The 14020-nt window shown below is 44.1% G+C and overlaps 1 protein-coding gene across 2 annotated transcripts in view; it reads right to left on the bottom strand.

Annotated features, from left to right (window-relative positions):
• Positions 1-14020, bottom strand: part of hoatz (HOATZ cilia and flagella associated protein) — a 63974-nt gene that overhangs the window by 9874 nt on the left and 40080 nt on the right. The window contains exon 5 of one of the 2 annotated variants that reach the window (XM_080214767.1): positions 4559-4611. The exons of the other annotated variant lie outside the window; for it this stretch is intronic. Coding sequence (XP_080070893.1) covers positions 4559-4611 — 53 coding nt within the window. The remainder of the gene's footprint in view (positions 1-4558; positions 4612-14020) is intronic. 2 annotated transcript variants of the gene reach the window in all.

Genomic DNA, 14020 nt, shown 5'->3' with positions numbered 1-14020 from the left:
TCTTATGTTCTTATGTTCTTATGACACCCTTCCTCACAATCTACCACACCTCCGACTTTGGTGTCATCAGCAAACTTACTAATCCACCCAACTATACCCTCATCCAGATCATTAATAAAAATTACAAACAGCAGTGGCCCCAAAACAGATCCCTGAGGCACACCACTCGTAACCGAACTCCATGATGAATATTTACCATCAACCACCACCCTCTGTCTCCTATCTGCTAGCCAATTCCTGATCCAATTACCTAGATCACCCCCAATCCCATACATCTGCATTTTCTGCAGAAGCCTACCATGGTGAACCTTATCAAACGCCTTACTAAAATCCACATACACCACGTCAACTGCCTTACCCCTATCCACCTCTTTGGTCACTTTCTCAAAGAACTCGATAAGGTTAGTAAGGCACGACCTACCCGCTACAAAACCATGCTGACTGTCTCTAATCAATTCATTACTCTCCAAATAACTATAAATCCTGTCTCTAATAATCCTTTCCAAAACCTTACCCACCACAGAAGTAAGACTCACCGGTCTATAATTCCCAGGGAAGTCTCTTCTCCCCTTCTTAAACAATGGGACAACATTTGCTGTCCTCCAATCTTCCGGTACTATACCAGAGACCAACGACGACCTAAAGATCAGAGCCAGAGGCTCCGCAATCACCTCTCTTGCCTCCCAGAGAATCCTAGGGTAAATCCCATCCGGACCAGGGGACTTATCTATTTTCAAACCCTCTAAAATATCCAGCACATCCCCCGTATCAACTGCAATACTATCTATTTTACACCCCTGCACCCCAGTGTCCTCCTCAGCTACATTCATGTCCCCTTGCGTGAACACCGAAGAGAAATATTGGTTCAACGCCTCTCCAATCTCCTCCGGTTCCACACACAACTTCCCTCTACTGTCTGTAACTGGCCCTAATCTTGCCCTAACCAACCTTCTGTTCTTGACATACCTGTAAAACGCCTTAGGGTTCTCCTTAATCCTATCAGCCAAAGTCATCTCATGTCCTCTTTTAGCCCTTCTTAACTCCCTCTTCAACTCCCTCCTAGCCAATCTAAAACTTTCTAGTGCACTACCTGAGCCCTCAAGCCTCATCCGAACATAAGCCTCCTTTTTCTTCCTAACCAACGAATCAACTTTTTTAGTGCACCACGGTTCCCTGGGCCTACCAAATCCTCCTTGCCTGACAGGGACATACCTATCACAGACCCGCAGTAGCTGCTCCTTGAAAAATCTCCACATCTCGGACATTCCCAGTCCCTGTAATCTCCTAGTCCAACCAATGCTTCCTAATTCTCTCCTAATAGCCTCATAATTACCCTTCCCCCAGCTGAAACTACTGACCTGAGGTTCATGCCTATCCCTTTCCATCACTAAGGTGAACGTAATCGAATTGTGGTCACTATCCCCAAAATGCACACCAACTTCCAAGTCTAGCACCTGGTCTGGCTCATTACCCAGCACCAAATCCAATATAGCCTCACCTCTAGTCGGCCTATCTACATACTGAGTCAAAAAACCTTCCTGCACACTTTGAACAAAAACTGACCCCTCTAACAAGCTAGAGCTATAGCAATTCCAATCAACATGAGTAAAGTTAAAGTCCCCCATAACAATTACCCTATTACTTTCACTCCTAACAAGGATCGTCTCCGCAATCTTTTCCTCAACCTCTCTAGAACTTTTTGGAGGTCTATAAAAGACTCCCAACAGGGTGACCTCTCCTCTCCTATTTCTAATCTAATTCCTTGTCCTTTTCCACACTCAGCCTAAACCTTACAACAGACAGTGTTCTCGGAATGATCTGCTGCCTGATCCACTTGGTCCACCTCACTCACAACTCATGACCATCAAGTCACATCCAGGATATCTCATGTTAGTGTTTATCACACTATCATTCAGTGTGGTAACTGACCCAGAGACAATGTAGAGTCCATGAAGAATGAGCTGTCCTGAATAACTGAATTCTCAAGATCTAAAGGATGTTGAAGTGCTTTATTCATTGAACTGTCAGAGAATCCTCACTTACAAACAGATTTCCTCAAATCTATCCAAATCTAGTTAGCTGCAAAATGTTGATCCCAGTGGCCTTTTGCAGCAACTCAGCTTCTCCACTTTAACCTGCTTATCGCTTCTCAGCTTTTTGGCTAAGACCAAGTGTAGTATGGACATGCTGTGCTTGGTTGAAGTCATTAGGTTACATCTCAGCTTCATTTGAAGCAATTTTTAAAAGCGGCCTCTCGGCCTTTTGACTAAGATGCAAATGAGATCAAGCCTTGGAGGAGGAGCTATGCCTACTCCAATCAGCTTGGATCATGTAGATCAAGCCCAAGACAGGAGGTGAGAGCCCTGTCTTGTCAGCTTGGATTGGGAATGTCCCAACTTGTTGAAATTCTGAAATGGATTTGATTGGATTGAATTGGAATAAAAAAATGATTTTTCAGAAACAAGACCCGAGTCGAGCTGACAGCAATAACTCCTCCCGTCCTTTCCTGAAAGTGCCGAGTCCTTGTTCACATTTTGGGGGTTCTGAGAGTTACAGGGGTGGGGTGGGGTGGAGTCCAGTGGGGTGGGGGGGGTCAGGTGGGATGGTGGGATCAGGTGAGGTGAGATGGTGGGGGGGAGGTCAGGGGTCTGGTGGGGTAAGCAGGTCTAATGGGGTGGGTGGGATCTGGTGGGGGGTGTTGGGTGGGGTGGGATGTCAGGTGGGGTGGGAGGTCAGGTAGGGTGAGGGGTTGGGTAGGGGGCTTTTGGTGGTGTGGGTGGATGGGTGAGTTCAGGGGTGGGCGTTCAGGTGGGGTGGGGAGTCAGGTGGAGTGGGGGGGTCAGGTGGAGTGGGGGGGGTCAGGTGGAGTGGGGGGGTCAGGTGGGGTGGGGGGCTGTGTGGAGTGGAGGGGTTGGGCGAAGTGCAGGGAGGGTTGCTGGTTGAGGCTGTCTGCAGTAACAGGGTCCTGACAACTCTCACTGTCTTCCTCTATCAGGCCCTGCAGTTGCTATTGAGCATGTGCAGAATCAGAGGCTTGCACATGCACAATAGCTCCCTCTGCAGGCTGGCTGGCAAATTAAGCCCTACCCACTACCTGCAGCAGCTGGAAACAATCTACACCATTTTTTCAATGACTAAGTGCATAAGATTGGGTGTGAAAACTTGCCCAAAAAATGGATCAGGAACTCTCCCATTTTCACACTAGCTGGACACTTAGAATCAATCTTGTAAAGTTCCATCCACAGAGACAAAGGATCTTCCAATGGAAAATATTTTCTGCAATGCCTGATTTAATTGCAGGCTTGGTTTATAGTCTGGCCATGCTTTCCCGACTGCCCAAATTCTTCAATGTCAGAATAGAGCAGCACAGTGTTAAAATGTACAACACCATCTGGAACGCAGATGAGAGAGGGAGAAATAAGCAAGGGACACACACACCCTGCATGCATGCATACATACATTGACAGAGACAGGAGTTATAGATACAGAATATGAGATGAGACAATGATTCACAGAGAGACAGAGATACACAAGAGAAAGAAAGAGTACACAGTGAGAGAGAGTACACAGAAATACAAAAAGTGAGGTACACACAGAAAGAAAGACAGAGAGGGAGTACACAGAGAAAAATACAGATGGAGAGAAAAGAGAGACTTATACACCCGGGAAGATACACACTGATACTGACACAGAGAGAAACACACTACCGCGCTGTGACCTCTGCTTTAACTCACAATTTCCAGTTTATGTAGTGGCTCACTATATAAACTATGTTATACTTTATCCCTTTCCCTATGCTTTTACATCATACCTGTTCTATGCTAATGCCACCTAGCCTGTTGCCTGCTAATAATTGGCCAGAGAGAGAGTCACACCAAAGTCTGGCTTTGCTGGATGGAGATGGGCATATCATTCAATGATTCTCGATTATCAGTTGTTTGAAAAGGCTTCACTCTTGTTCCCGGTTTATTTTAAATGTTATGATGTTTCAAGGTGACAGATCAGTTTGAGTTTCCTTTATTTCTCCAATGTGAATATATCCTTTTTCTTAACATTTCTCAAATGTAACATTTTGACTCTGTGAAACACATCTTGCAGCCTCCATTTTCCCTCATTCTTTCCTGTTTCTCCTAACAAGTAGTTATCAAAATCATCAACAACTTACTCACAGAATCATGTAATTTACAGTAAAGAATGAGACCATTCAACCCATCAAACCTACATTGTTACACAGTGCTAACACCTTGCAGCAAAATGTCCCAAGGAGTTTCCAAGATACAACAGAGCAGGGAGTGAGGGATACAATAGAAGGAGGTAACTGAAATCACAATGACCTTTTATTAATACATAGATATCATCAATGACAGGAAAAGAGTTTGGAATGAAATCCACAGGTAAAGGAAACTATTTTGGTCCATTACACCATGCTGTCTCTTTATCTCTAAAATAAAATGGGATAGAATGTTGATCTATTTCAAGAGTTGATTCAAATCATATTATTGCTAAATGATGGACATTTTAACAGAGTGTTTGTACTGTAGCACCAACAGAGACTTACGGTAGAGGTTGTGTCATTGTCTTTGGTTTATATGGTACAGCCAATTGTTCTTTCTGTGAAAGAGAAAGTTCAAAGTGATTCAGGTCACTAATGTTCAGCCTATGCAGAGATGCAATAATCTGATTTCTTCACAGATGTGGAGACAGGGATGGAGGTGGTGGTTTACAGTGAAAGCTGAGATAGATATAATTGAAGAATACTGTGCGGTCTGCAGCTCACAGTGTTATCTGACTCCAGGGAGTTGATGTAGGAAGCATAACGTCAGAATCAATTTCTCCCTCATACTGTCCCCAGTCAAATGCATACAGCTTTTAACTCCAGTTTGAAGTTATTATGTAAAGCAAATCATTAATGTTAACCTAGTGATTAATATCAAAGACAAATATTATGGTACAATGATGTTCAGTTTATCACTTAATATTTTTGAAGTAATCCTTTTTAACTAGACATATGGGAAGGGGAATTGTGTGGGGGATGTGTCCCTGTACTATAGAGCAGGGGAATGCCATGTCCCTGTGTTCAAAGCATGTGAGAATGTATCCGTGTGTTCACAGGATACAGAAACAATGAGTCTCTGTGCTATTAGAATTCCACATGTATGCATTCTCAGTGTACACATGCTGACTTAGAAAACAGTGGCTATATCCACAAACAAACAGCTGGTGGTGCAAGGCTGATAAGTGGGGCTGGAACAAAGAATAGAATCACAGTCTGGATCCTGGGACTTGTTTCATCGTCGATAAAAACCCTTATTTACGACAAGAATTGAATTTACACTGAAGGTATCATAACAACATAATCCTTCATGGGCTTTAGAAAGCAAAGAAAGAGCCCAAAGGCAGCAGGGAAAGATCTCCAAAAGCTCAGTTAAAGACAATTGCAGGTGGTGTGATTAGTGATAGAATGAAGTGTGTGTGGCGGGGGGTGCAGTGGTGGTGCAGGGGGAATGCTGGAAGAGTAATGGGTCAGGGTTGGGGCATGTAGCTGGAGAGAATTCCAACAGAGTGGAAGGGTTAGATGATGGAAAGATTTGAAAATGAGGATGAGAACCTTCAAATAGATGCATGGGGTCCAGGAAGCTAATGAAAGTTAGCAAGCATGGGACGAGAGGTGACGTGACTGTGAGCAAGGAAGTGTTGGAGTTTGTGTTAGGTAAAGTGGAAGAGGCCAGAACAGGGGATGTTGGAAAAATTGAGTCTGAATGTGACAGAGAGGCTCAGTAATGAGTGTTCTATTTGCCGGGAAGTACTGCAGTAGGAGGGGAAATGGAACTTTGCTTTAAAAACAAGCTTCTTGTGTTCCACTTACAAATAAAAATTTTCCAGTACTGCACTCACAAAATGAACTCTCTATTACAAAAACAGATGGTCCAACAACCCACTCCATTCCAGAGGTACAGGGTACTGAGCATCATCCTAATCTTTTCACATAGCTGCAAAAACTGACTGTGTCATTTGCCCAATATATTTACATCTGCAAGGCCAAAATACCCCAATATTTTCACAGCTAAGGACTGTATGGAGCGTACCTCAATATAAAACTAAAACAGAAAATGCTGGAAAATCTCAGCAGGTCTGACAGCATATGTGGGGAGAGAATAGAGCCAACGTTTCAAGTCTAGTTGACCCTTTGTCAATCTAAAACAAACTGGAATGCATTAAATATTTATACAGTTACAAGAGACAACATTGGGTGTGCATTAATACTTGAGGTTAGAAGGGGATCTAAAAATGGTGTATACCATTATAGTCACAACTAATGAAGCTGTTTAACACATACACCAGAACACAAGGCCATGTGACATGTCAATATGTTCACAACCGAAAGAACCGCAGGCTGAATATACCCAAATATACAGTTGTAGAAGTTGAATGGTATATATTTCAATATATTCATGGTTTGAGGGATTAATGGGGCTTTGTCTGAGGAATTAGTGGGACTTTGTTTAAGCAATGAACCTATTGGGATAAATTTGCTGGTTTACAAGCCCTGTGTCCTCAGCACCTAATTATGTGACTATGCAACTTGGATGGTTTACCGCTATCTGGAAAGGAACCTCAACAATTTTAATCTTTGTTGTTCGCAGCGCATTCCTGGCTTCTCGCGGAAGAACACAATCACAACCGTGCCAGTCTTCTCAAAGATAAATTCATCAAATATGTTGGTACTCATTAAGCAGAGGCAGCTTCACTGGCTCAGGCACATACTCAGGATGGAAGATGGATGAATATTCAAAGCTATTCTGTATCGGGAGACCGACTGGTCACAAGACCAGTAAGGCACCTAAAGCTTCAAAGATTTTTGCAAGTGTGGCATAAAGGACTGAAACATCAACTTTTATACTAGGAGGACAATAACCAAAAACAGAAAAAATGGCAAATTCACTTATGGATCAGTGCGTGTCATTGTGATGATCAACAGCCCCAGCAGCATGATTTCAGGCACCAAAATCCCAAACAGCACCCCCTAACAACAGCCAATAACCACTTCATATGTGGTACTTGTGGCAGAACCTGGCTCTCACGGCTGGTCCCTTCAGCCATCAGGAGAGGTGTATCATCTGAAGCTACCCCCATCCCCAAAGGCTTTGCTGCACGTCCACCACTGTATGTAGATCATAGAATCATAGAAACCCTACAGCACAGAAAGACGCCATTTGGCCCATCGAGTCTGCACTGAGGACAACTCCACCCAGGCCCTACCCCCTTCTCCCTACATATTTACCTGCCAATCCCTCTAATCTATGCATCTCAGGATACTAAGGGGCAATTTTAGCATGGCCAATCAACCTAACCTGCACATCTTTGGACTTAGATTGAAGGGTGCTGATGGACTACACTCAGAGAAGTAATCAGGATGAAATACTGTGATAACCAAAGAAGAACACTGCGAATAGTCAGAATTCCTTTCCTTAAACACCACACAGCAGTGGCCGGAGAACGCATGGAGGAAAAGCTAAAAGAAAATCATTTTCAGAAGAACTCCAATTAAAAACATCTTCAGGAAATTGATTTTTTATTGATTTTTCAACAGCACAAGTGTTTCACTCAGGATATTTTAAAACTCTGATTCTGAAGTACTCTGCTAAACCTCTAATGTTCAGCTAAATCCTGATGGAGTTTGCAGAGTCAGCTCTTAGAGCCATCTGAATCGTGCTGGGACCAGAGACCTGCGAATCGTATAACTAGAGCTATAAACTAAATAGTGGGGGGGAGGGTTCAGGGGTATGGAGAATTACAAAATCAAAGGTAAAAGAGAGGGTAGGAGTGCAGGTTAATGATGAGGACTAGTTAAAGGAGCCGAGGGCTCAGGAGAGGTTAGTAAAGTTTCCAGACCACGTAACAGGACAGAGAATATAGGAGGTGGCAGGAATCTAACCTCAGACAGAGTAAAAAAGGTGACAAGCACAAGAAGGGGGTCAACGCAGTGCAGGGAGATGGTCTGAGGAAGAATAACTAGTCTGTAACAGGAAGGGACAGAGCGTGCAAACAAAGGAATGCACTGACAAATCAGATCCAGGTAAGAAAGGCTAACATAAAGACACTTTACCTGAATGCACGTAGCATTCGAAACAAAATGAATGAGTTGACGGCAAAATCAGTACAAATGGGTATGATCTCGTGGCCATTACAGAAACGTGGTTGAACATAAGAACATAAGAACATAAGAACATAAGAAATAGGAGCAGGAGTAGGCCATCTGGCCCTTCGAGCCTGCCCCGCCATTCAATAAGATCATGGCTGATCTGTCGTGGCTCAGTTCCACTTTCCCGCCCTCTCCCCATAACCCTTAATCCCCTCTCTTATCAAAAACCCATCAACCCGCTTCTTAAAAATATTTAGCGAGGCAGCCTCCACCACTTCAACGGGCAGAGAATTCCAGAGATTCACCACCCTTTGAGTGAAGAAGTTCCTCCTCAACTCCGTTCTGAACCGCCCCCCCTTTATCTTGAGGCTGTGCCCCCTAGTCCTACTGTCTTTTTTGAGCGGGAAGAGTCTTTCCACCTCTATCCTATCCATCCCATTCATCATCTTATACGTCTCAATGAGATCTCCCCTCATTCTTCTAAACTCTAACGAGTACAAGCCTAGTTTATTCAGCCTCTCCTCATAGCTCAACCCCCTCAACTCCGGTATCAGCCTAGTAAACCTCCTCTGCACTCCCTCCAAGGCCAAAATATCCTTGCGCAGGTGCGGCGCCCAAAACTGCACACAGTACTCCAGCAGAGTACAGAGTGACCAGGACTGGGAACTGAATATCCAGGGGTATCAGACATTTCGGAAGGATAGACAGGAAGGAAAACGTGATGGGGTACCTCTGTTAATTAAGGATAACATCAGGGCGGTAGTGAGAGACGATATAGGCTCTAAGGAGCAAAATATGGAATCAATGTGGGTGGAGATAAGATATGGTGAAGGGAAAAAGTCACTGGTGGGCGTGGTTTATAGGCCCCTAAATAATAACTTCGAGGTGGGGCGGGCTATAAACAAACAAGTAACAGATGCATGTAAAAACAGAACAGCAATAATCTTGGGGGGTTTTTAACCTCCATATTGATTGGTCAACTCAAGTCGGACATGGTGGACTTGAGGAAGAGTTCTTAGAATGCTGTCGAGATAGTTTCCTCGAATAGTATGTTACAGAACCTACAAGGCAGCTAGTTATCTTGGATCTGGTCCTATGTAATGAAACAAGTAAAATTAATGATCTCCTTGTGAGGGATCCTCTTGGAATGAGTGATCACAACATGGTTGAATTTCCAATACAGATGGAGGGTGAGAAAGTAGGGTCCCAAATCAGTGTCCTCTGCTTGAACAAGGGGGAGTACGATAGGATGAGGGCAGAGTTGGCTAATATAGACTGGGAACACGGACTATTTGGTGGGACAGCTGTGGAGGATTTTTAAGGAGATTTTTCTCAGCACTCAGCAAAAATATATTCCAGTGAAAAAGAAGGAATGTAAGAAAAGGGATAACCAGCCATGGATAACTAAGGAAATAAAGGAGAGCATCAAATTAAAAATCAATGCATGCAGAGTGGCCAAAATTAGTGGGGAGCTAGAAGATTGGGAAAGCTTTAAAAAACAACAAAGAGCTACTAAGAAAGCAATAAAGAAAGGAAAGATTGATTATGAAAGTAAACTAGCACAAAATATAAAAACGGATACAGTTTTTACAAATATATAAAATGGAAAAGAGTGGCTAAAGTAAATGTTGGTCCCTTAGAAGATGAGAAGGGGGATTTAATAATGGGAAATGAGGAAATGGCCGAAGCCTTAAGCTAGTTTTTTTGTGTTGGTCTTCACAGTGGAGGACACAAATAGCATACCAATAACTGACGGTCATGGGACAGTAGAGGGTGAGGACCTTAAAACAATCACTATTACTAAAGAGGTAGTGCTGGGTAGGCTAATGGGACTAAAGGTAGACAAGTCCTCAGGTCCGGATGGAATGTATCCCAGGCTACTAAAAGAAACGGCAGAAGTAATAGCAAATGCATTAGTTGTAATTTATCAAAATTCACTGGACTCTGGGGAGGTGCCAGCTGATTGGAAAACAGCTAATGTAACGCCACTGTTTAAAAAAGGAGGTAGACAAAAGGCAGGTAACTACAGGCCGGTTAGCTTGACATCCGTAGTTGGAAAAATGCTGGAATCTATCATTAAGGAAGAAATAGCAGGACACCTGTAAAAGAATGGTTCAATCAAGCAGAGGCAGCATGAATTCATGAAGAGAAAGTCATGTTTGATGATTTTACTGGAATTTTCTGAGGATGTGACGAGTGCGGTTGACAGAGGGGAACCGGTGGATGTGGTGTGTTTAGATTTCCAGAAGGCATTCGATAAGGTGCCTCACAAAAGGTTGCTGCATAAGATAAAGGTACACGTAGTTGGGGGTAAAGTGTTAGCGTGGATTTAGGATTGGCTATCCAATAGAAAGCAGAGAGTCGGAATAAATGGGTGCTTTTCCAGCTGGCAATCAGTGACTAGTGGCATGTCGCAGGGATCGGTGCTGTGGCTTCAACTGTTTACCATATACATAGACGATCCGGAGGAGGGGACCGAGTATAGGGTAACAAAGTTTTCTGATGACACAAAGATGAGTGGGAAAGCAAATTGCTTGGAGGACACAGAAAGTCTGCAGAGAGATTTGGATAGGCTGAGTGAATGGGTGAGGATCTGGCAGATGGAATATAACGTTGGTAAGTGTGAGGGTATTCACTTTGGAAGGGATAATAGTAAACTGGATTATTATTTAAATGGTGAAAAATTACAACATGCTACTGTGCAGAGGGACCTGGGGGGTCCTTGTGCACGAATCACAAGAACTCAGTTTGCAGGTGCAGCAGGTGATCAAGGAGGCAAATGGAATGCTGGCATTTATCGCGAGGGGGATGGAATATAAAAGCAGAGAGGTCTTGCTGCAATTGGACAAGGTACTGGTGAGGCTGCACCTAGAGTACTGTGTACAATTTTGGTCCCCTTATTTAAGAAAGGATATATTAGCTTTGGAGGGGTTACAGAGAAGGTTCACTAGGTTGATTCTGGAGATGAGGGGGTTAGCTTATGAGGAGAGATTGAGTAGACTGGGCCTGTACTTGTTGCAGTTTAGAAGATTGAGGGGAACTTCTCCCAGAGGGTAGTGAATCTTTGGAATTCTCTGCCCATTGAAGCAGTGGAGGCTACCTTGTTAAATGTGTTTAAGTCACAGATAGATAGATTTTTAACCAATGAGGGAATTAAGGGTTATGGGGAGCAGGCATGTAAGTGGAACTGAACCACTATCAGATCAGCCATGATTTTATTGAATGGCGGAGCAGGCTCGAGAGGCCAGATGGCCTACTCCTGCTCCTATTTCTTATGTTCTTATGTTTTTCTTAGTTTTATTTCCCTTCTCAGATTCAGAAAAGAGGGATTTGGACTTTTTTTTAACCAGTTTCTCTGCTCCGGTTGCCTCTTGTGCTACTGGAAATGTCTAGAGGAGCGGGCCTCGAATGACCATCCTTTGTTCTTTTTGTCCTCAGTCATGGGATGTGAGCACTGCTGGGAGGGGGCGAGGGGCAGCATCAGTTGTCCATGAACTGAATGGCTTGCTAGACATTTCAGAGAGCTTGCAAGAGTCAACGATGCAGGTCAGACTAGGTAAGGATGGCAGAAATTAGTGAACCAGATGGGATTTTCCAACAATCAATAATGGATTAATGGTCATTATTAGACTTAAAATTCTATGATTTTGTTCAGTTTGAACTTCACCATCTGGCATGGTGGGATTCGAACCCAGTTCCCAGAGCATTACCTTGGCTCTCTGGACTACAAGTCCAGTCTCAATTCCACTATGCCATCCCTTCCCCTTTGAGTTGGCAAGCTAATTGACTGTGAGGGCATTACAATCAATTGGCCCTGTGTACTTATCATTAAATAACATTGGGGAATGTGCCCTGATTATTTATTTCCCTGTTTGACCCTGTGGCAATTTGTGCCAAAACAGATTAAACCGGTTAAATCAGACTAGACCTTGAATTGGATGAGAGCCGGGACCTGCTGGATTGTTTGGCTCAGTCACACAGGACCAACTGAACCACCATTTGTTAACCCACCTGATTTAAGGAAATGATGTAAGAAAAACTGTCTGTCGTCATGAATATGAAAGAGGAGCTCGCTCGGGCAATAGGAACCCAAGTACTCCATGCCACCACCTGCAGAGTGTCTGATCAACCGCAGAAAGGCATCTGCTATCATGTCACACTCCACTTACAACTTTTGTCAAGAGCCACAATCTCAAGCAGAAGCTTATTTTGGGCCACTTGCGTGAGCCTGCAGCATTGATATCTCACACAGCAAGTTCCTGATTTCACTTCTGCAACATGGTGCTATTGCTGAATATCCCTTTCACTTGGGCCATAGATTTCTCCATTTCCTAATTACTGTTTCCCTGTTCTCTATGAAGAGCAAAAGAAGTATAGAGAAGAGTTTTGAATGCTTCTAGCAGTAACAGTTAATGCCAGGGCCTGGATTGTAGGATGCTGTGTAATCCTGGGCATCATTACAATAATCTTAGCTGTTCTGACTGAAGCCAATTCTACAGAAAATTCTGAACCTCATGAAAATGAATTGCAGCATGTAGGATTCATTCATCACAATACCGATAACTTTTGGTGGACTTCAGGAACCAGTTTTGGTTAATGGGGAACTGAAGAAAAATCAAAATGACAGGGTGAGCCTTCATAAATAGAATGAATAGTTTCCTAATTGGTGTGATATTTACTGGTTCATATGGCGTGGATACAAAGAACAAAGAACAACCCAGCACGGGAAACAGGCCCTTCGGCCCAACGAGCCCGCGCCGCCGCATCACCCTACACCTATTCTACCCTGCATGTCTACGAATGGAACCCTACTCAGTCAGATTCAGGGAAGAAATAGTGTCAATTTGGTAAAAACCGATTAGCCTAAGAGCACATCTTTGGGGTGTGGGAGGAAACCGGAGCGCCCGGAGGAAACCCACGCAACCACAGGGAGAATGCGCAAACTCCCACAGACACAGGCCCAAATCCATGTGTCTGCACAGCCAGCAGTGCTAGTCACTGAGCTGTTGCGGCGCCCGTCTACCGGTCCAGGATCAAGCACACACACCGACATGAAGTACTAGGCCACTCCCGGAACCTCCAAGAGCAGCCCACGCACGACCCGCCGTGTGCATGCCCCTCGCTTGACACGAGGTGGACCTCCACCTGTGGAATAAAGACAAAAAATATTAATCATACAGCCTGCCCTTCCGGTGTCTCCCGAGGTTTAACCCTATTTAATAGCCCCTACCATATCCCTCCATCCTCGTTTCACTCATGTGCCTATCTAACTGCATCTTAAACGAGTCCAACGTTCCTGCCTCCACCACCCTACTCGGTAGCGCGTTCCAGACCCCCACAACTCTCTGCGTAAAGAACCTTCTTCTCACCTCCAAATTATACCTCCCCCCCCCTCACCCTTAAATGATGACCTCTCGTGTTCGTACCCAGTCTAGGGAGCAGTCTCTCACTATTAACTCTATCTATTCCCTTCAGTATCTTATATACTTCTATCATGTCCCCTCTCAATCTCCGTCTTTCCAAGGAGAATAGCCCCAGTTTCTTCAATCTCTCCTCGTAACCCAGTCCCCCCATGCCAGGCAACATCCTGGTAAACCTCCTCTGCACCCTTTCCAGAGACTCCACGTCCTTCCGGTAGTAAGGTGACCAGAACTGGACGCAGTACTCCAAATGCGGTCTAACCAACGTTCTGTACAACTGAAGCATTAGACGACAGCTTTTATACTCTATGCCCCTTCCTATAAAGGCTAACATCCCATAAGCCTTCCTAACAACCTTCTCCACTTGTGACGCAACCTTCATGGATTTGTGAACCTGCACTCCCAGGTCCCTCTGTATGTCTATACTCCTAATCGGCCTATCTTTTATCACATAGCT

Source organism: Carcharhinus amblyrhynchos, chromosome 29, assembly GCF_965287045.1.
Source record: "Carcharhinus amblyrhynchos chromosome 29, sCarAmb.v2.hapA, whole genome shotgun sequence".
In the NCBI taxonomy this organism is placed as follows: Eukaryota; Metazoa; Chordata; class Chondrichthyes; order Carcharhiniformes; family Carcharhinidae; genus Carcharhinus; species Carcharhinus amblyrhynchos.
Note: the sequence above shows the minus strand (reverse complement) of the source record. Positions and strands in the feature narration are given on the sequence as shown.